Source organism: Rhamphochromis longiceps, linkage group LG9 (assembly GCF_057381845.1).
Source record: "Rhamphochromis longiceps isolate RC_006_pf linkage group LG9, R_longiceps_female_GT1.1, whole genome shotgun sequence".
Lineage (NCBI taxonomy): Eukaryota > Metazoa > Chordata > Actinopteri > Cichliformes > Cichlidae > Rhamphochromis > Rhamphochromis longiceps.
The window spans coordinates 17407875-17432006 of NC_140565.1; the positions used below are offsets into that span (position 1 = coordinate 17407875).

At 39.7% G+C, this 24132-nt stretch overlaps 1 protein-coding gene across 5 annotated transcripts; it reads right to left on the minus strand.

Moving 5' to 3' along the window:
- Positions 1-1855: 1855 nt before the first annotated feature.
- On the minus strand, positions 1856-23652 carry ppp1r16a (protein phosphatase 1, regulatory subunit 16A). 5 transcript variants are annotated; one of them, XM_085418558.1, is made up of 13 exons: positions 22717-22846; positions 20458-20639; positions 18553-18607; positions 10584-11624; positions 9956-10026; positions 6304-6449; positions 5934-6037; positions 5609-5733; positions 5164-5289; positions 4988-5063; positions 4778-4907; positions 4510-4672; positions 1856-4399 (listed from the first exon to the last, which is right to left on the minus strand). In XM_085418558.1, the coding sequence occupies exons 4-13, from the start codon at positions 10828-10830 to the stop codon at positions 3872-3874; spliced, it is 1716 nt and encodes a 571-aa protein (XP_085274684.1). In that variant the 5' UTR covers positions 10831-11624; positions 18553-18607; positions 20458-20639; positions 22717-22846; the 3' UTR covers positions 1856-3871. The 5 variants fall into 5 exon arrangements, with proteins under 5 accessions (XP_085274684.1, XP_085274682.1, XP_085274681.1 ...); XM_085418556.1 differs by lacking the exons at positions 18553-18607; positions 22717-22846 and adding an exon at positions 23519-23652; XM_085418555.1 differs by lacking the exon at positions 18553-18607.
- Between the last annotated feature and the right edge of the window lie 480 nt (positions 23653-24132).

Genomic DNA, 24132 nt, shown 5'->3' on the forward strand with positions numbered 1-24132 from the left:
TTTAAGAGATGTGATTGTTTTTGCATTTACTCATTATTTTTGAGTGTAAAAGTGTTGCACCAAAATATTTAAGTAATTATCAGTTTTAGTTCTTAGAGTGCAGTGGCCCTGCTCTGAAGCAGAGATTTTGACTTGATATAGCAGGTGAAGCAGGCCTGGCTTTTCTTACAGTGAGGTGTCCCAGACAGCCATTACAGGTTGACAGTCAGCATACACAATACCAGGACCCCGATTGTCAAGCAGATAAATGAAATGCAGGTTTCATTAATTTTATTACTTAGCGTTTCTAGCTCTTAAAAAAAATCCATAAAACAGGTATACTGCTACAGTGAATGTAACGACAGAGTAACTATTAAAGTATTATGTTGTCAGCTCAGAATGGAAACTTCTTTGCCGGAGGGAGAGAGTCAGATTAATGCTGTCTGTGTCATTTTAACAGTATCATTTCTATTGGATTGTTGATGAATAATGCCCTGTATTATGACGGACATTAAGTGCAATAGCAACAGCTAACATATAGAAAAATAGACTTCTAAAGAGGGTTTGGGGCAAGAGTTTTGAAAGTTTTCCTCTTTTTTTTTTTAACACTGGAAACTGGCTGCTTTTTCAGTCATCTTGAGTCCAGTCCTTGTACCTTCACATTTTCAGAAGAATGTGTTTGTTTGTTGACCAACTTAACACTGACCTACAAATCATTCAACTCTGAAAACGGCACCTAAGTCAAGGCATGAAACAATGTTGTGTCTACACATCACACAACTTAACAAAGAACCCATTTTAAATTGTATCTTTAGGCTCTTTGTGACTAACAGCTGTCACAAAACTCATCATTTGTTACATCAAAATATGAAATGCCAAAGATAACAGTTTGAAAGGCATAAAACTGTACCAAGGTGGTCATTTTCAAAGAGCTCTTAGTTGAAAACTTGGCATCTTTCAGTATGGTGTGTGGCATGCCCTTAAAAAAATCTGATGGAGTAACACAAAAGAAGGTGCAGGTCTAAAGACTACAGCAGAAGAGCGTCTGATAGTCAGGTCTTTAAGAAACAGGGGAAACAAATCCAGCAAAGACCTGACGGAGGACCTGAGAGATGCATTGCCCCTTCAATTGATACATCTGCTGTTCACTCAAGCCTCATCAGAAATGGTGTCAGTGGAAGAGCTGCTGTTAGGAAGCCATTATTGAGTAAGGAAAACATAGAGAAAAGGCTGAGGTATGCCAAATTACACAAGACACAGACTGAAATCAGTAGCAACAGGTTTTATGGAGTGATGAATCCAAATTTGAAACACAGGGACAATAGTGAGTGTCTACAGTCGACTCTAAAACATGGTGGAGCCGTGTTGAAGTAGTGTGGGCTCATCTTGACAGGAAACCAAAGGCAGCCAACATCCAAAGAAGAGCTTTAAATGTCCTTCAAGAAGCCTGGAGAAGTACTCCTGAAGACTACTTAAAGAAACTACAAGACAGCTTCCATTAGAGAGCGCAGACTGTGTTGAATAAATTGTGGTCATTATCAAATATTGATTTTCAAAGTTCTTAGAACTATATTCATTCTTTTGCTTTGTATACTGTATTTTGGTTTATGTTATTGGACTGTGGCACGAAGGTATGGGTTAATAATTTGCATCCACGACACATCACTGTGTTGTCTTTTCATGCGAAAGGAACTACAGTACCAGAGAAAAACCACCTAGAATGCAAAGAATGCAGAGGAAATTAATGCAATGTCAAATAAAATTCATTTCTCACATGGAAATTTCCTTCCTTTGCATGTCATTTGTTTTAATCAGAGACAGAGAGGTGTGTGAATGCGTATCTGTAGGACAGTGTGAGACCCCCCCGATGGCTTGGAAAGAGTTTGGGAAAGACATTTGATATCCCAAACTAAAACAGTTCACACACACAAGCATGTGATGCCCTGGTGACTTTCATGTGCATTTTGTCAGACTGTAAGTGCATCATCTGTTCCAACTTTACCTCAACGTTAAATGACAGATCAACATCACATACCTTATGTTGTGCAACAGCTATATAATTACTATAAGAGAGACTTACAGGCTTGGTCCTTGTAACTCAGTGGTGCTGGCTCACAGTCAAAACAAGTCTGAACATAAGCAGCTTCCAATTTTAACACACTCCCTCCCCATAAGGGTAACTGTTACTGAGGCCTTATACAACATAAAGATCTGTGCGCATATGTTTATGTGTGTGGATGAAGGTAATTCTGGTGCACCACAATGTTAAACCACCTAAATAAGCTGTCATTGTGTATTAACTGCTGCTCTGGAAGATGGCTCGGAACAGACTGTGTCATTCGAGATGTGCGGAAAGTCAGAGAGTGACTGATCTGAGCTAAGAGGACGACAAAAGGGGGAATGAGGGCAAGTAAAAAACATTCAGCTGATCATTTTTACCACAAGAGGGAGCTGTCATCAACATGAAACAAACAAGACAGACTGGGGATATGTTCAGCTTTTTTTGAACCAACTATAAGGCAATAACCTGATCAAATCTGTGCCTCAAATCACACACTTAAAAATGTAAGTTGGAATAAAATAAAATATTTTAAACCCATTATCTGATCTGATCCCCTCCCTGTAAGCATCCCAGTCATAACATCCAGATACATTCATTAAGAGTTCTTGCATATTAAAAAATATATACAAAAATCATTTGTGAAAACATGTTTTTATGTTTTGTTTTTCTAAACAGGGATCAGTAAAAATCACTAACAAAACTGAAATGCAATACAGAAAAAGAGTGCATTGAGAGTACATCAAGTCCATGTCAGACCGATTATGTAATAATCCCACTGCTCACAAAATTTAAACGTGGGACTTCGTGCAAGCATTGCAACCTTTTTTTAAATAAGACATTTAATGAAGGCACCAACCTCTGTTAAACAATCGTGACACGTTTGCTCAGTTTGACAAGAAAACTAAACAGACTCTGACAGTTCGGTTAACAAACATATCATAATTTTCTTTTTATAAATTGTGTCCGGATCAGGAAGAATAAATAATATGATTACATTCTGAGGGTAGAAAAATAGAAATACTGACAGAAAAATAGGAATCTGATAGATGATGATGATGATGACAGGCTGAGCTAAATTTCCCCACAGTAGAGACAAATGGTTCATTAGCAAATTGCACCATTTCAAATTTTGTGCACTTGAAAGCAACAAGAGAAAAAATTTTCAGTCCAAAGTAGAGAAAAAAATAAATCAAGCAAGGAAACGGTCCATCTTCATTAAATATAAATTCAGAATATTGATTAAACCAATCATGATCAATCCCCCATAAAGAAACAAACCTCTTTCACTCTCGTTTACAATATAAATGTACGCTAATGTAGATCATGTACCTGTCATAGCACTCATTAAGAAGAAAAGAAAAAAAAAAGAACCTCATTGATTTAAAACAAATCAACTGCAATTCAGTCTTCTGCCTTATCTAGAAAACTTCACATGATTCTATGGCTTTCAGCCAGTCTAATTGTGTATTTAAGAGATGAGTAATGTAATGCCCCAAGAAATGGAGTGGGGGAGCTGTCTGCTTCTAACTGCAAGACTACAATCTGGAGTTCTCCTGTAGGTGAAGCAGGAGGGAAAGCTAGGACCTGCTAAAGGTGTGAAATGTGCAACAGAAATGAGAAAGCTAATCAAAGGAGGAATAATCACAGATTGCACTTTAGTTCACTTGGAAATGCAAAGCAGATTGATCCATCATTGGCATGTAGCCTTAACCTAAAGAGTCTCCAGTGATTCACTTAAAGCATGTCTGTTTTAACAGGGTTTTTTGCCACTTTTTGCCACCAGCTTTTGAACTTTATAGGCAGCATATTTGTCTGATTGCATGATTCTTTCTACATGAGTCCACAGCAAGGCTCCTTATTGTCGGACTGCTCTTCCTCAGGGGCTCGGAGTTTCAGAAGTGGAGGATCTCCACTGGCTGGGGTGAAGTACACCTGACTGGGGGAGACTGCCTCGGCGGCAGGCGTCATTTCAGGATCTGGCTGAGCCTGAATGGCTGTCACCTCAGCTGCTGCAACGGAGGGCTCCTCCTCAACGGGCGAGGGCAGCGGTGGTGCAGGTGCTTGGTATTTATTGAGCTTAGCAGCTGCCCGCTGGCGTTTCAGGTCAGCCAAGGTGTGGTGTGATTTCTCCCGAGTCATATTGTCTGCCCCCTCGCCCTCTGCAGACCCCACTCCAGACGCAGAGCCGAGCTGGTAGGAGGCGCTACGCTCCATGATTCCTCCCCCACTCCACTGCTCTCCAGGTACAGAAGATGCCAGAGAAACAGAGGTCTCTCCATTCCCTAGGCTGGGCATAATTTTCCTGTCTGCAGCCTCCAGTTCTTCCAAATGTGATGTTGCTGCACCTCGAGTAGCAACCTAAAACACGAGGGGGGGGGGGGGGAGACAAACAAAAAAACCATTTACACTGTTTGTAATGGTCACAAAAACAGTAATGAGAAACATTTTCCAAACAAAACCTCCATCACCATGGTGGCATGCTGGTGCAACTCATTGTCGGTCTGTCTGTCCTCATCGTCGTCCTGCGGCTCGGGCTGTCGACCGCGCTCCTGCCACACCATGGCCTCTTTGTGGTGCTCCCGGCGGTAGAGACTGGAGCGCTCGTTCACACTGACGCGACGCACCACTTTACTGCACATAGAAATGAGAGACAGGAGGGGAAGCAGTAAAACAATGATCCATTTCAACTTCGGTGTATGCTTTTCCCCCTCTGGTTCCACTGAGCTCCACGCTCACCCTCTGCTTCCTGTGCTAGATGCTCGTCTTTGCAGTGTGCCTTTCTGCCTGTCCTGGCTCTTCATGATGGCATCATGTTTGTGCTTCAAGTCCATCAGTTTGGCTCTGACTTCCTCATCAACACATAAATCTGAAAGGCAAAAGTGTCTCTCATGAATAAGCTTGATAAAAAAGGCAGAAACAGCAGCAACAACAATACTCTAGTTTCACCTAGTGGTGTCTCCTCTAAGACGGACTTTGCATTTAGATTGGCTCCGTGTGCCACCAGCAGTTCCACCATCTGCATCTATGGAACAAAAAATACAACAACAAAAAACAAAAAACAAAACACTATGAATGAGTCATTTCAGAAAACTAGTTGCTTTAGGCATGACAGCAGTATGAACCTGTCCCCAGCAGGAGGCAGCATGCAGTGGAGTCCACCCATCAGAGTCCTTCACATCCACCTGAGCCTTGTTCTCTAGTAACAGCTCAGCCACAGACATATAGCCGTTAGCAGATACGATATGGAGCTAAAGGAATAAAGAAAATGAACTGCACGTCAGTAAAGAACAATATTTCACAAGAAAATAAAATTAACAAAATATTTTCCCAATTCTCTGAACCTTTATATTATTATTACATTGGCTGAATGTTACAGAAATGGTTGGTAAAACATTACAAAGAATGCAGGAAACCTGTGCAACCTGTTAACAGTCAGGGAATTATTGCATTTATATTCAGATGTTTTTAAAATATCTAGCTTTACAGCATTGGATATAGATTTGAACTCTGAGCTGACAAATCTTAAGTGCACAACACAGTTCATGTGCATGCGTCCTTGTGTCTCACCAGAGTTGCTCCATTATCATCTTGTGCGTTTAAATCTGCTCCGCTCTGAGCCAGAGCCCGAATGTCAGCCAGCATAGCCGCCTCTTTAGCCCCTCTGCATTCATCTATACGGTCCTGAGTTATCCCTTCACAAAACAACACACACAGGGACAGGATTGAAAAGATCACTTGGACTTATTTTCTTCCTACTTTGGAACTGCACATAAATGTTGGCCGTCTGATTTCAAATGTGATACATGACAGGTAAGTTAAGCTTGATCATGCCTCTTTTTCCCCAACCTGTCAAAGGCAGGAAGGTGAATCTGTGCACAAACTTCTCACTGACCCTGTTCAGCCATAACCATCTCCAGCAGCTCAAGGGTAGCCTCGTCCTCACAGATGTCATAAGGCATGTTGCCATCCGCATTGACAGCCAGCAGATCGGCCCCACTGAAAGCACACATATCCATATTCAAAAAGACCTGAGTTAGCAGCTTTGCATATTAGGGTGTGTCACTCTAAGTGTTTTCATTTGCATTGGGTTCAGAAATTGCTTTCTCTTCCCAAGAAGGCTCTAAGTCTCAATTGTGGCTTAGCAAATAACATCCACTGAGGTTGAAACGAAAAAAAGCACATTATAAACAAAACATATTAGCTTAGAAATTTAAACATTTTGTGAGAGAAACAGAAAAGTTATGATGTGAGGCAGCACTCACCCCTGAATCAGGAGCTGCACCAGACCAGTGTGTCCACAGGTGGCAGCAGCGTGCAGAGGGGTCCACAACTCACTGTCACAAGCATTCACATTGGCACCAGCGTCTAGCAGACACTGCACTATCTCCACAAAATCATCAATGCAGCACTGAGAACAGACAACAGATACAATTGGGCCCATAAGTTTTTGGACAATGACAGATTCTTTTTTAATACTGTGCTTTTGCCTGTGTGCTATGGGCTCAAAATGTGGTCATAAATATTTTGTACTTGTAAATCAGTTTTGTACTTGTAAAAAAAGATTTGTGCGTGCGTAAAAAAAGATTTGTGTGTGCGTAAAAAAAAGATTTGTGTGTGCGTAAAAAAAGATTTGTGTGTGGACTTAGCCAAAAAAACCCTGCAAGTTACAACTACGAATTTTGACCCTATTTTTCTTCCTTTTATCTGATTGGTGAATGTCATGTCAATCACAAATGTAACAATCCAATCAGAGAACAGATGGGTTTGGATGTCGGAGGGGCGCTTTTTTTGAACTGCAGGTCTTTGAAGGGAATAAATGCCCTTTTACGTGCCAACCCAGCGTTTTCCTTCATCACCACGAAGGAAAACAGTCTGTGGTCGTCAGAGTTTGGTGATTTTTGTGTCACAGGACTACGTGTTTAATACAGGGACTTCCACAGCCTTTTCAACAGCACTGCGGACGTGGGGGGCAGTGTTTTGGAAATGACAGTCTTCATCACAAAGCTTTCTTCGTTATGAATTAGCATACATGTTTTTATTGAACATTTGAAGAACTAGCAAAAAAACCAGAAACTCTTGTAGTTCACATAAAGTCAGCGATAAAAACAACAAGGAGCAGGTGCATCTAGTACAGGTAGAGCTGCTGCAAAAACCCACAGAGCCCAGCAGCCAGCAACAAATTCTGGATCCTTTGCTTTTAGTTAGCAATTAGCATTAGCAGCACATCCTGCGTCCGATGTGAAGGGACTTTTATGCTGCGCGCTGTGACTCACAGCAATGGTCCCGGGTCAGCCCTGATGTTGTGTTAAACTAATCCTAAAGTAATAATGGTATTTCTAACCAGTGATATACCACAACTTTATCCTTTCAACAGCTGCTGAAAGTAAGGGGACCTAACTGCTATTGGATATTTATATAGAGAATACCCTTCAAGGACCTGCAGTTCAAAAAAGTGCCCCTCCAACAGCCAAACCCATCTGTTCTCTGATTGGATTGTTTAATTTGTGATTGACATGACATTGACCAATCAGCTTAAAGGAAGAAAAATAGGGTCAAAATTCGTATTTGTAACTTGCAGGGTTTTCTTTGGGCTAAGTCCACACAAAACTTTTTTTTTTTTTTTTTTTTTTTTTTTTTTTAAAAAACACACACACACACACACACACACACACACACACACACACACACACACACACACACACACACACAAATCTTTTTTTACACACACACACACAAATCTTTTTTACACACGCACAAATCTTTTTTACACACGCACAAATCTTTTTTACAAGTACAAAACCGATTTACAAGTACAAAATATTTATGACCACATTTTGAGCCCATAGTGTGCAACTTTAAACATGATGTAATTGAAGTGCAAAATTTCCATTTGAATCCACTGGATGTAATCAAAGTACTGTAATAACCATTTAGGAAATACAGCTATTTTATATATTCCATGTTTGTAAATCTCAAAAGGTAATTGGACAAACCAACGTAAATGTTTTAAATGTAAGGATTGTTTTCAACACTTTGGTATAAACCGTTTGCAGTCACTGACTCCCTAAAGTCTAGACCCCAAGGACATCACCAAATTCTGTTCTTCCGCTGAGATGCTTCAGTCGCTGCTTGTTTGTGAGACTCTGTGCCTTCAGTTTAGTATTTAATAACTGAAAACATGCTCGGTTTGAGATTAGCTGACTGACATGGCGATTGAAGAATGTCTCATGTCTTTGCCTTGAGAAACTCTTTGGATGCTTTTGCAGTTTCCTTTGACCCATTATCCATTAACACTGTGTTTCTGATCAGTTTGCAGCATTTCACTGAATGTGAGCAGAAAGTATAGCCCTGTACACTTCACAGTTCATCCTGCCATCCTATCACCAATCGCATCATCAATAAACACTAGTGGCCTGTGGCACCCATACATGCCCATACCATGACACTGCTCCTACCAAGTTTGATAGATAGTGTGGTATGCTTTGGTTCATCTTGTTGTTTCTCTCATTTACCACACTTTTCTGTTCCCATCACTCTGGCATAAATTCATAATGGTTTCATCTGTACAAAGCTTTTGTTTCCAGAACTGTGCAGGCTCTTTTAGAGGTTTTCTGTCAAAGTCTAATCTGATCATCTTGTTCTTGAGTGTAACCAGTGGTTTGTTCCTTTTGGTAAAGCCTCTGTATTTACATTTATAAAGGCGTCTCTTACTTGCAGACCTTGAGAGCGATTGAGTGTGTTCTTGACTTAGTCAGATGTTGTGAAATTGTTTTTCTCAATCACAGAAATAATTATGTCATAATGCACCTTAGCTGTTTTCTGGGGTCTTTAAGGACTTTTGATTTTGCTGACATGACCAGAGCATTCCTTCTTTTTAAGAATTAACAAGATTCCTGATTTGGACCCTCCTCAAGTTTTTCCTCTACTTATGGTAGGTTTGTGCGGATTTTCAGCCTAATGATGGTCTCCCTCACTTACAACAACATCTCTTTGAACATCATTTTAGGAGTTCCAGTGAGAAAATCCCAAATGGAACTATTCTTCTGCTTAATGTGTCATGGAAACTGCCTGTCAGTCAATTTTCTAATTAACTTGAAGCCTCTGAAAATTGTCGACCGTTTATTAAAAACGGATGGAATAAACTTGAGGGAAAAAATATGATGTTAGAAAACGAGTACAAACAGAGATAGAAAAATCTAAACATTAGTATTAATGTCAACTAAAGCACTGGATAAAGAAAATAATTTACATGTACTCAGCCCTCTGTGTAAACACTACATTTTCCAAGGGAAACGGCAAAGCAAACCGCTCTTGTAAAGAGTTCTCTGTGCTAACAAACAGTCCTCTCAGGAGTGTGTAGTAGTGCGTGTATGTGTAAACATAAGGAGAAATTAAAAAGGGGTGAGAAAATCGCAAGGATTTAAGGTGTCAACTAACAAAACACAGCAATATTGTGGTGGTTAAGTGTGACTGAGGTTGCCCAGAAATAGGAATGCAAGAAAAAAAAAAACAACAACCCTTTTTCACCTTTTCCATCTATAATCAGGGTAATAACTACTTTATGTAAAGTAACCAAGAAAACGTTAAGACATAATAAACACAACTAGCACTTGGTGAGCTCAAAACTGTGACCACACACAAACAAACATAAACACAGACACAGAACAGAACTGGCCTAAATGTTGACAGTGGTATATGTGCAACATGTGGTTTTACCGGCCGTAACAAAATCATGCCGCGTAAGCAGAACTGCTTTGTGTGTAACTCAGTAATGTTGATGACAATTTAGCATTTGATTAGTGCAAAGGCAGAACTAGGTAAGTGAGAGGAGGCATCTGAGTTTGTACAACTGGCAGTGTTAACAGTGAACAGTGGTTGACTGGTGGCGGCTCCTGGAGCTAAATGCATGTGTACCTGATGCAGAGCAGTCAGTCCATCCTCATTGACCAGATCGGGGTTGATTCCGCTGTTAAGCATCTCCCTCACTAGCACAAAAGAAAAAAAAAAGAAATTTACAATCATGTATATACAGATTATGCATGACCATCAGGGCAGAGTCTTTTCCATAAAAAATACAAACAAACAAAAACAACCTTGCCATTTACCTGCCCTGAACATATACCATCTTGTAAAGATTGTTCTATGTAAAATGTAAAAGGATTTACCACCTTACCAACTAGCTCAGATCCAACAACTTATAATAAAGCTCTTAACACTATTTTTAATCTCTAATATATTCAGTACAATTTTTTCAGTTCCTGTAAGTCATTGGTTTTTACAGTGCAAGAGCTTCTTTCAGCAAATGCCAACAGCTACAGGACAAAGAAGCCTCGGCATTACAGTCAATTCATGGCACACCAATACTTCTGGGGTCTTCCTTCACATGTTTCTGAGATCTGGATCAGTCTTCTACAGGTGTCAATACCCTGGATTAGTATATATTTGCACTTTGATGCTCTAAAATCACTGAGTTTAAGCTGAAGCATTTGAAAAAAATTGTTGTTTTCTGATTATGAACTTTTTGTGCAGTGTGTATACCCACCTTCATCCAGGTCGTTGCGGGAAGCAGCATCAAGCAGGGTGACAGCACTGGGGAATGTCACTTTGGTGGTGCGTGGCTTCTTCTTATCTGCTTTGGCCCTCGACCCTCGTACTGCATCCTTTTCCATCTGTGCCCAAGCCTTCAGCTGCTGAGCGCGGCGCTTCTTGGCATGCTTGAGCCGTTCTGTGGCACTCAGACGCCCCATGGTTGCCATTTCAGCAAGCAGCTCGCCGTGATCTGCTGCCATGATACCGCACCGCCACAGCGGCTCAGCTACTATAGTACTGTTTCTTTCACTTATGTGAGGATATCCTTTAGGGGGTTTCAGCCTTCTTAATTTATCATATGCCTCCTGTCCTTTTTATAGGGAAGCCAAAGAGGCCTACATCAGGGTGGGAGAACACAAAAAGATACTGCAGTTCATCTTTAAAAGTAACTTGAACCACAAAAAACAGCAAAAATTTCAAAAATATGATGGGAAAGAAACTAAGTTGTGCAATCAGGTGACAGATATTTCTGTCTCTTTCCCATCTTTAAAAAACTCTTATCGTGCTAAAGTAAAATAGCAGCAGGAAGGTGTCCAAAACACAATAATCCAAAGGGTAGGTTTCAACCAGCTGTCAGTCCTCCAATCCATTTCTACTTTGGGTAACTTGGCGAATCATCCACTTGGCAAACAGAGAAAACAAAACACAACTATAAAAGGTCAGTCTATCTTAGCTTCTAATCCAAACAGATAGCAATCATGCTTCAGTATATGGTCCAAAGGAGGTGTGGATTTGTGAGAATCCATAGGCAGCAGTGAAAAACAAATCCACAAGGTGGAAAGAACCAAACATCCAATGAGAATAAAAAAAAAAGGAGTCCTACTTCAGTTACTGACAATAAACAATATTTGACAGAATTAAAATATTTCTGGGTGGTCAAATAACAACATTTCACAACTTCCTGTTGATAGTGTTGGTGCACTTTTTGGTAAGTCTTCAAAAGATGTGATCTAGGTATAAAGTCTTCACCAACTTGAATAACATTGTCTTCAGCCTGTGGGTCAGGGAGAGAGAAGGAAAAACTGCAGTGAGACAAAATGTCAGGGCTATGTTACAGTATAATGACAACATACTGCTCTCTTAATCCTGTTATCTTTAACCCCTGAGCTCCTCTCCCCTACTCCCTCCTCTCCCACTCCTCTCCTGAAGGAAACTTGAGAGGGTGGGATGCTTTTCATTAATGACTGACACACCCTGCAGCCCAGCACACACATTACATGTGTTACAGGGTATTCACACGGTGAGAGTGAGTGATGGATGTTGTGGCAATGCAGTTAAGTAACAAGTATGTGACCTGTTATGGTGCAAGTTCCCACCCCTGACAACCCTGGTCAGTGAGATCCCTCTCATTGGCTTTCGTTCACTTCCAAGTAGAGATACGCGGCTCACACACTCGGCTCTTTCCAGGCTGTTCATTTATTATTTAGGCCTGGGCCAGTGAGCGCTGAGAGGAAGGTCAACTAGAGGCACTCAGTGAGATAGAGAGAGTGACTGATAAGACTGTAGTCCCAGGACACAGCTACTGCAACATTGTACCAATGACAAAAAAAAAAAAAAAAAAAAAAAAGCTGGGAGAACACACCGGGTCCATAAATCAGCAAGATTAGAGGGCAATCAAGTGTAGAATTATTAGACATAACAATTACAGTGGTCCTCTTGGACTTTCACCTCATTATTAAAAACACTGTTGGATTCTTAGTTGTATTAAACACAAATAGTCCTTTGTTACAAACTAAGTGCAGATGCCTATATCTTAAAGCCTTGTGTGCAATATGATATAGCATACAAAGAACTATAATTGTGCTTTTTAAATAGGGTTTTGCCCTGCCATTTGAAAGACTAATAGTTCTTGCCTTGGGGACAGGCAAGAACTATTAATATTCTGTGTATACCTACTATTTTCAGGATACCTAACCCTTCACCCTTTGTCACAAGCTACAATGTAAGGCTTTCCTTAGTTGAAGGTCACACTCTGACTCTCTCCATGGATTGAAGGCTACTACGCAGATCTGTCTTTTAAATACACAGATTAATAAGGACTTGGAATGCACAGGACAGAGATATGTGTAATGAAGGTTAGTTTCAATTAGAATGTACCGACAATTGTACAATATAGCTTTTTAAACTTTCTCCCTCAGAGAAGAAAGCCACAGTATCCAAAAATCAGCACTGTAAAAGTCAAGAGTAAACAGTAAGTATACGGACTATTAAAGAATAGTCCAATTAGAGTTAGTGGCCTTGGTTATACTGCACTTAACTAATGAAAAGGGGAATAAGTTTTGTGGCATTTTAAGGGGCTTTAAAGGGGAAAAGGATTAGAGAAATCTGGAAAAATCCCTTCAAGAACTTTACTGATGTATTAGTGGGATAATTCCAGACACAATCGGAGAGATCAGTGGGAAAAAAAAAAATCTTAAATATGTTGTTTGTTTGTTTTTGTCAGACTCCCAAACCTAGTGTTTTTGACATTTTATCCTGTGCTGTGAATTTTAAAGATATCTTTTCATACTCAAAGCCTATGTTAAATGTTGACACTCAGACATAAACAACAAAGCCATAATATATCACCTGTATATTAAAATACATCCTTTAGTCCACATCTTTCACAAAAATCAGCCACTACTTGATTTGTGCACATCAGAAGTTCATTTCTTCTGAAAAAAGATGCTTTGATTCTTACTTCACTAACATTTCATGTTTGCTGAGTTTACACAAACAAAGAGTGATAAACTTTTTTTTTTTTTTTTTTTTTATGCGATTCACAACAGCGCACATTAAAGAGATGGAATTTGATGATTTGCATTTCTAAAGTGATCAATGTGAGAATCAAGGCTGCCCTCACCGCTCTTTCTGAATAACGTTATCCTACTGACTAAGCAGACAATAAAAGTGTGCCCCATTTGTCCCTGTGACTATAAAACCGGTTTACTGTGTTTCAACCCTCACCATGAAAATATGGGCTCACCTGACCTGCTGGAACTGTGCTGGCCTGCCACTGTTGTGGTGTGTATCTTACATGGTGTATCACTCTGGGATGACAGCATTATTGCGGTTTCTTATATTATTGTGGTTTCTTATACTCATGACCACATTGCTAACAAGTTTTCCACCATATAGTTATCGCTGCAAAGAAGGTGCTGCATCAAAAACCTCCTAGTGTTTGATTTGGTTACAGTTGCCTGCAATTTTTCATGTTTTGTGTGCAAATACTTGGCAACCCAGTGGAAGCAAAACTTGAAAAATGAAAAAAAAAAAAAAAAAAGAAAGAAAAGAAAATGCTGATGCTTCATCTTCAAAGTAAAGGTTGAGCCAACTGTGTCCATTTACAGTTTGAATCAGACTTTTCTCTGTTTGTTCTAGAGCTCGGAGAATATCTGAAAAATGTTTCTAGACAAGTGCATCACTTAGATTTATTCTACGACCACAGCAATATAATAACAGCCAAATCACAAACAGGTTTTTGCCAACTGGTTGAGGAATACATACTTTTCCCTCGCAACAGGAGGTTGCCAGATTGCTGCAGACAGGTCTCCATGTCTGTGTGTAATTTACGTACTTATTCACTTAAACCTATATGGTCACCATGAATGTCAAACATCCAGAATGGCAGACAAATTGACATCATGCTAATAGTGGTCACATGTCGGCAAAACCTCAATGGGTCATTAGAACAATAGTCTATTCAATATGTCCTCTGTAGTGGGCATTGAATAGTTCTCAGGATGATATCACCACCTCTTGCCTTAGCGTGCTCTTGACAACACCTGAGAATGCTTTATGCAATTTCAAAACAAACTCAGAAAAATCAATTTTAAGAAATATCCATGAACCTATGGATGCAGCCATAGCGTGGTTAATCCATATATATCTTACGCATAAAATCCAGTCATCAAAAACACATGTCACTTAAAACAACCCATCCCTCCAAAAACTGTCATATATGTGGTGTGTTGACTGATTCACAATGGCAGATAATGCACTGAGGAAAATGCAAGAACACTGTTAAAGTTACCCAACTATACTATTAATACCAAACTTAATACTTCCTGAATCCTTTTCAAATTACAGTCTAAAGAAAATGTTGGAGATTAGCAATAGGTCACTAAAAGCTACTTTTAGCTTCCCTCTTTTTTCATTACAGCAGATAGCTCCACATGTTTGACTTGGCAGATTGTTGTTTTTCTTCAGATTTCCTCTCTGATGTAACACTGAAGGGATTTATTTCTCCTCCCAGGATCAAACTAGGGATCTTTCACCTGTTAGGAAAATCAGTAAACCATGCCAATATGGAGCCACAGTTTAGTAACTCATGCTATTAACCGGAACTGAAAATAACAGAGAGACAAAAGGAGTCAAAGAGAGAAAGAAGAGATATCCATGTTGGCAAGTCAGACAGGCAGACTTGGAGAGGTAGGTAGAACATAGGTAAAGTGATTAGACTACCTTGGGAAGAAGTAACAAACTGTGTCCATGTGAACGCTCGTGCATGCATCTTTTGTACACTATGGGACTTGAACACACAGCAAAATTACACACGAGTAGCGATGGGAGGCATGATACATTGCACACAGGCTAACTTTCTCGCCTGTGAAACTTAACATAGATAATGTCAGAAATTTATTTCTAATTAAAATGTACGATCACACACATAAACACAAACTCTGGCATCAGAGCAATATATTCTGATGTTATGCCGTGGAGTGTTAAGTTTAGCAAACATGTAAGACATCCTCTCATACTAAGGTCTAATGAAGCGCATTTATTTGTTTGTTTAACCAACAGCGCCAGAGTTCCAGGTTTACATTAATGTCCCAAGCCTAATGGGTTTTTTGACCTCCATCACATCTTTTTCCCTAAGAAACTAATCCTGAAACCATTAATAATAAATGTATCCATTTCAAAACCAAGTAGTGTAGCAATGATAACACTTCCTAAATCCTTTCAGCAGGAAACACAGTGACAATTTCTCTTGCCAAGGACCAATTCTGGAAGACACAACATCCTTGTAAATGTTTTTCACTACGCAAGCTGATCTTGGAGAGTGTAAATAATGTTATGTGACAACTGCACTCTGCTCAGGACACTGTGGATTCTCACAGCTACCAGTGCTACCCCTCATTCACCAGATTTTCAGAAAACCTGAACTCTGGGGCCTTGACATTGAGGTCAATGAGATTTGAACTGATCAAGATTTTTTATAAACGCACTTTTGGTATATTTTTAAAAAAAAAAAAAAAAATCCCACATTGCCTTCTTCTCGAGTTAGCACATGCAAAAACACGGGCAGCCACACTGCCTGCCAAGGTGACTACAATACCCCATTAGTCTTTTACAGTTAAGGGGTAAAAATTGGGCTGAAGGAGAAATTAAGTTCAACGTCGCAAGTAATTCTGTGTTAGCCCATCATCAACGAAACAATGCGAGCACCTGATTCAATCACAATGTACACAAAAGTATTTGCTGTGAGTGTGAACACCGCTAACTTGTGGCTACACACTGACGCAAAAAACAGTATGTGTCAAAATCAGCCACTTCCACTCTGGATCTTGTCTCTTTAAATCATATACTGTCCAGTTTTGTTTTGACTCCACTTTAACCATGACCTTTCAGTCCAGTCTTTGCTTTAAAAGTCCCAGTCCCTAAAAGTAGGGAAGTTTATCCCTTTAGAGTATTACTCCGATAGTTCAGTTTTAGCCAAACAAACTACAAGTCATGTTGCTGTGAAAAAGAGAAAACACGTCTTCAGTATCCTCACAACATGAAAATGCTATCTTACTCAGACAGACCAGCAGCTCAGAAGTGAACTAGAGAAAAAAAAACTACAAGATAAACAGTCAGTGGCCCAATACTGTGTTGCCTCTCTGGACATATTAATAGTTTGGTTGTAGTCAATTGTAGACAAGGCATCACCATGTGAGGATATTTCTAAGATAAATATTGAAGCTACAGTATTGTGCAAAAGTCTTGAGCCATGTCTGATTTCTTTAGATTTTGCTTCCAAGGAGTCAGACTTTCTTGTAATTTTTCTTTTCTTCACAATTTCTTGCAAGTGGGCGTAGTCAGCAGTTCTCCAAGCTTTCTGGAGGTATTTCAAAGTTTTTCTTTCACATTTCATTTCACAGGAATGTTTTGTTTGTTAAGCCACTTAACACTGGCCTATGAATCATTCAAGCCTGAAAAAGGACCCTAACTCAAGGAACCAGTGTTGTGTCTACACATAACAGACATTTTAATTTTAAACTGTATCTTAAGGCACATTGTTACTAGCAGTCTTTTACAAAGGCAAATAAATTGTTCCAATTTTTTAAGCTGAATCCAGGAAAAGTAGTTTGGACCAAACAGGCAATTCCCAAAGAGATATTAGCTGAAAACGGTGCATATCTCAGCAATGTGTGCTCTTTTTTTGTAGAGGATAAAAGAAGAAATGGCAGGCTTAAAGACTCTCTACAACACATGAACACTATTGGAAAGTCACATATTTAAGAAATAAGAAAAAAAAGGCAATCAAAGACCTGACACAGGGCCTTTAAGATGCATCTGATCCTTCAGTTGACCAATCTTCTGTTCACCGAGGACTTAACAAATTATAGGACAGTTTGTCTAAGAGAGATCAGACTGTGCTGAAGAATAAAGGTGTTAGAATTGCACAAAATTTGTTTTTGTTTTTTTATACTGTATCTCTTGTAGTTTTGCACATTTCAATAAAGAGCTCCAACGACTTCCCATTTTCGTAGAGGGAAAAAAGGAAAGAAATGTAAGCTTTTGCACAGCACTGTATATTTTCAACAGTATACACTAGGATCAAGTGTTCAACAAAGAGCAACCCCTCCCCCGTCCTTTTGTTTTCTTAAGGAAGGATTTTGCTAACTATTCAAAAAGAAATAAGGAGAAAGCTATAAATGAAACTCTGAACACTAAATGAACAATCAATAATAATCTTTAAAAATTTGCTTCAATTTCTCTGCGATGCTGTGATCTTACCTTACCGATGTACTCACTACAAACACTTGATGCACAACAGACCTCAGCCTCATGAGTCTGTTAGTTTTGCTTCTGCTATATAAAGAATGGGGAATTTGTTAGTGGGAAGACTGTGGAAGAACCTTGTGATTCCCAGTGTTGGGCAAAGACGAGACAGGAAACTACACAGGAAAAGACAAATTTTAGCACGGCAGACACCACAGCGCACACTCACACACGCACTGAAAAATATGACTAACATTTATTATGTTTGGGAAAACGTCCCTTCGTCAATGTGACATTTGTAGTCTTCTGACAAATTTTCCACCTAGTGACCTAACAGGAAGGTCTGTCTACAGCTGCTGACAAATACAACCTTTCACTCAACAGCTAGAATGAATAGAGTACTATGAATACATATACTGGGGCTCAAACTTCACCAGGTGGGTGGGACTGATCAAAACAGAAAATACAGCCTAAACACCCAACCTTAAATCTGGCCACACTTGGTCCTCTGTGCTTCAATCATGGGTTTGTCATCATAAAACAGCACCGGACGGCTCCTGTGTACAGCCTCCAGCCTGGTGAGCTATTTGATTAGAAACAGAGGACCTTACCGACCCACTCATTGAAACAAACATTGCTGAGTCAGTGTAGCTTGATGATTCGGGAATGATCCCGCCTGCAGTCTGAAACAATGCCAAAGTAGCCTAAAATGTGTGCCACATACTCACAAATACTCACTGTTAGAAGGGATAGAGCTGGGAATGGCTTGTCAAATCATGAATCATTATTTCTAATCAAAAAGCCAAGCGTTACCCAAGTGTAGCATCTACACTGCTTCTCTGCGTTTAAAAAAAAAAAAAAAAAAAAGAAAAAGAAAAAAGAAAAACTTGTTTTAAATTTAACGTATTTTTGGGCTGATGCTTGGACAAAGCAAGACAAACGAAGATGTCACATACCTTGAAATAATTTCCACTTTGGGTACTGATACAGGAAATGTTTGTAGCTGCAGCCCTTGAAGGACGGACAAAATTATAATCACTACAAATGAGAGCGAGGGAGGAGGATCTACAATAAGCCCTGTCATGTGTTAAGGTTTGAGTTGCTCCATGTAATCACTCAGAAATCTCAGTAATTCTATCAAGCAGCCAAGGGTTAGGAGAGACCATGAGAAACAAAAAACACAATGATGAAGGCGAAGATACGTCACACAAAAGAGCCGCTGCTTTTTTTGGAAGACAGGATGTGGACAGAGAGAGAAAGAGAGGGTTAAAGGATGTGGAGGAAAGAATGTGAAGGAGATAGAGAAGAATATGAGGAGGAGACAGGAGGGGGAGGAGACAGCCAGACTAGCTTTGACTTTAACTCCTCCGACTGCTTGTAAGTAGGAAGTAGGGTCATGTCATGCTGGAGCGGAGGAGGAGAGGCGAAGAAACAAAAAAGAAAACAGGAATCTTTAAACGGAGCCAGGTGACAGAATGAGATGTATCTTTATTATCCCATAATGGGATAATAAAGAAATGCCTCAGTAAGACGAGAGAGAGCCCCAAACCCGACAGAATTACTTTACAGAATTAATCTATTAGTTTAGTGGCGATTGCTACTCTTGCTGTAAAATCACAGTCCGGCCTTTTTATCCATTCTTCCTAAGTCTCTGAAAGCACGCAGCACTGTGTGGGCTGTCACATCGTGTATCAAGGAGCCCTCACACTAATTTTAGTCTATATTGTGAAACCTGCAAATATTTAACTTTACATACCAAGTCAATGTTGTTGAAGAGGCACTTTAAACATAGGCCTGACAAGAACAAATGCCTGAGTTTATTTAGGTTAATAAGTTATTGATGGAGGGTTAAAGTCAAATAGCTGAAGGGCCGTGCTTGATTGTGAATAATAATCCTTTTCTTCCTTAATCCCTTCAGACTTGTGGGTCTGCCCCTGTGCAGTGTGCCTATTTTCACAATAAGCAAATCAATTCTCTTTACAATTCGCTTTTAGCTGAGAAAAGAGATGTTATCATAAGATATCGGAATTTTTCATTATTATTCATTCAGTCATCAACCTGTAATATCATTTGCCAGACTGAGCTTGCTATTTTTATTATTATATTATTATTATTATTATTATTATTATTATTAACAAAATAGTTGATTAATTCAACTAATGTTAAAGTAATCCAACAAAACCCATTTCAGTAAATGATTGGATCTACTTGACCCTGAACTCTGAGCTGCCGCATGTAAGATAAATGAGTTGTATTTTTTTACGTCATGGTAATTAACTGTATAAGTTGGCACGTCGCCCTTTCACGCTGCTGTGATATATTTAGCTTTTAAAAAAATAAGTTAAACTTAGTCCCAAATCACCTTCACTTTTTCATCACAGTTTGATGAGATCGCTATAGCGCTAAACAACATTAATACAATAATGGAAAGTTTTAACAGCAACAGCAGCGGAAGCTTTAGCTCCTGTCACGGGATTAGCTAACCGACCTAGCGGTTCATAGACAAGCCCAACAGGTGTATTGTCTGCTGACAGGTAATGCAAGCGGCTCTCTTTCCCCACTTGCTTCATTCGTAGCTCTCATAACGTAGTTGTATCCCACACGCTTGACTTTATAAGTTGAAAAATTGGCAAGCGTACCTGTTGTGCGGCTACCTGTGGTGAAGTCATATTATGCTAACGTTACCTTAGCTTCGCATTAGCTCGCTGCTCACCGACGCTGAACTCGGAGCCGCTGCCCTCAGATAATTAACGTTAACGTCTCGGCGACAACTAAGTTCAGCTTATACACAATCGTTTGAACCGAGCAGGACGTTCAGATTCATTGTAAAACAATAGAAAAACAAAGTGGCGACATCTTACCTGTTGCGCTGCCTGTCAGCGGTAGGTCCTGGGCGAGCGGTGAAACTGAATCAGCTGCTGTCCGCCGCAGCTCCAGCTTCAGCCAGCCCTCTGGGGAAATGCTTCACCATAACAACCGAACCTGCGCCCTCTCCTCCCGCCGGACAGCCTCCACCAGGGGGCGGCAGGAGACAGGTGATCATCTGCCAAAAAACATGCCCGTATTTAAACTGTTACAAATGACTTGCTGACTCAAACCCCCCCCCAAAAGAAAAAAACATCCCAATGTGTAAGCAGCAATCAAGTTTTTGACAAAGTGAATTTTATACATCATTTATTTATCCAGGTACAAAAAAAGGTGTGAGATAAAAAATTGTATTTTTTAAAATGAGATCTGGCCAAGAGGGCAGCAGAAATGGCAACAAACATAATGGCTCTATAAATATATTTTAAGTGGATAGATTAATAGATACTTTATTCATCCCCAGGGGGGCATTAACGAATTCCACATACATGCTAGACAGGCCAGGACTGATACAAAAGCAATCACGACACTATGTACTGACTAATAATGAGTTATACTGTAGTGCATCATGTTATATTTAAAAGCTGTACTTTAGCTATTAGCGGTGGCTTGTGGTCAAAGTAGCCATTCATTTTACTTGAATCTCTGCCCTTCCTAACTTTTCCCCTCCATCTATTTTCTTACCACTCTCTTTTTGGGATTTCTGTCCCTCCTCCTGCACTTCTCCAAGACTAGTGCTAAGAACAGCAGTTGTTTGTGACGCGAGGGTTTGTTTGTTTTTTGTTTTTTTTACTAGTTGTTGCTGTTGACAGTGTAGCTGCTAACATGCCGGTTAATTTGACTCATTTTGTTGCATTTTTGTTTGTCTTTCTTTTTGCCTCTCAGCTTTTCAGCTCCACCTTTCGTTTCGCTGTCTTTATCAACCACGTCTTCCACAATAAAATCTCTTATACAAGGTGCGCGGGCGCACAGGGAACGCTGGCAGGGGCGGGAACAGTTTGAAATTAAGATATTTGATTGGGCAATCCAGTGTCAATAATGAAAATGCACCAATGGGCTGCTGTAAGTGTTTGAAGGCCCGGTGCACAGCTGCCCTACGACCTGTTGCCTGTATAAACATATCGACCAAAGACAAACAAACAAAGAACAGTTATATTGACCCACCAGGCAAATGCGCGGTATGCCAAATTACCAGTCCAGCCTTGATGATAGACATTCAATAAATACTAACAAACACTAATAGATACTTGTAAATACACAGTATTGCCAAAAAACTACTAAAAAGCAATTTAAAAAAACATTAAAAAATAAACAGGTTGAACTTGCCTTAGTGTAAAAACAACAACCCATCCTTCATTTTTAAGTCAAATATTGAGGGTGTGTTTGCATGTATAAGGATGTGTTTGCCTATGCACCTGCGTTCTTAGAAATGTGAATTCACTGCAGTCTTTTCACAGTAAACTGTTAAGATGTGTTTGGTAACTAAATGATAATTGCTGCAACACACAAGCCTAAACAAGTGTGTCTTTAACACTCCCATAATTAAAAATCAACTTTGAGGCACTCAACCAAAAACACTGCTGGACAATGAAATACACAAGGTGTCCCTGTGAGCACCCGAATCAGTTACTAAATCCTAAAAAAGAGATAGACACTGAAGACGCTGTGACCTGCTGACCCCCGCAGTGACCCAGCTATCACAGCGGTGATACCCTGCAGAGTCACAACAAGGAACCTGCGTTGGAGCTTTTGTTACCATCTCTGGTCCTCGGGAGAAGATTCAGTGCAGTGCTTCTTCAAGTGTTTTGAATATGCATAGAATGAGTTTCATAAAAATGATGGCAAACAAAGAGAAGAGTGACTCAGTAATTGGACTGGACTCAATCAGCCCATGTGAAGAGCCTTGTGAAACCAGTGATGCCCATGTTTAAAATCAATTAGATTTGGCTTACACAAATATTTATTATCCATTTCTGTGTCAGGAAAGAAAAGAAATCTTCGCCGTAAATGAAAATATTATTTTCAGGCCTTTTAGTTTTTCATTATTCTGGTTTTGAATGCTTCGGAAAAGTCAGATTTCATGTGGCATGACAGATAAACTGCCTGATACCAGCCTACAGACAAAAGGTCAGAAACACCTGATGAAGGTTTTTCTAAATGCTAGTACTAACCAATGGTATGCTTTTTTATTGCTTAAGTTATACAAAAGTCACTCTTGTCTTAACTGACACATCTCAAATCAAACTTTTCCTTACTTTCTCTGTGACAAAGAGCATGCCTTTCTTCCTCCTCTATCCCAGTATCGGGATGGGTGACGGATTTGTCTGGACTTAATCAGCCCATGTAAAGAGCCCTGTCCCCGATGCTGACCTATTCACGTAGGACCCCATTCTCTTTATGTGTGGCTTTCTAATCCAGACCAAACCTATTAACTGGCATTCCAGCAAACAGGAAGGGATGAATTGACAGTTTGTATTCAAATCAGTGCGTCTGGCACTGGGCCCTTCACTGGAGAATGCTATGCAAATGCAGGTGGAAATTCCCCATATACACCAGTGATTCCCACCCTTTTTTGTGTCAGGTTTCAGCATGTGTTCGGTACTGTTTTTCCAGTACCTCTTAAAAGTAATACTGTATTTAGTTAACTCTTTTACTTTCGTTATTATTATTATCTGTTACTTTGTAGCATTACAATTAATCTGCCATTCCCTGATTGAAAATGTATCCATTACTTTCAGCTGTTTCTTAACTTTCAGACATATACCATGTATTCATTTTCTTTATGTATAACCTACAGAGGTTTTCCATTTTTAATCTGATTTTTTGTTTCAGACTCTTAGGCTGTGAATCATTCTTATACCTGTTTAATTGCCTCCGAATGTCTCAAATAGAAAGAGATATGAGGAATTTAACCCCGTTAAATTCTACATATTTATGAATCTTATGTAATTATGCTTAATTTTAATTCTTCTAATACTTCTGTGGTTTTTGAGTGAAACCGCTAGGTGGGGATAAACCTCCAGGGAAGGTCACCGACAGTGTAAGAAAAATACTGACCCAAATTGAAGCAGGTGTGCGACGAAGATTTGATGTTCACCGTGTTTAGGAGTGCCATCTGACCTAGAAAAACAAACAAAGAAACTCATTCAAATATTTTTGACTGCAGAAATTACACATTTGTGCGGTAAGTTTGTCACACGGGCGAATTATTTATTTGAAACAAAGCAAAAACGAGCAGAGCGTCCTTTTTTATTCTAATTTTTACAGCAACCTGATTAAAAGAGCGTCATCAGCTTTGTTGCCTGGACATTTAAGGTTAACTTGTGGAGTGGTGTGATGTGAGTGGGGGTCAATGTGAAAACGCCCAGTAGCGCCCATTAAAAGTGAATGGATTTTAATTGCAGGAAAACTGAGTTGTTTCCAGCTCTGCTGCTTCTGTAACTTTCAGGTGACACACTGTTGGATCAAATCATCTTTAATCTGCGCATTAGTGCGAAACTCCTTACAACCCCGTGTCAAAGTTCACGCTTTGTCACATGATGGATCCTAAAGTTGATTCTTTGGTTGACTTGTTGATATTTTTCTTCTGCTTGAGGGAGATATTGAGGCATTTTCCAGCAGCTGGGGGTGTACGTGATTGCCCCTGTTTAAGGTGTGAATGTTCGACCCAA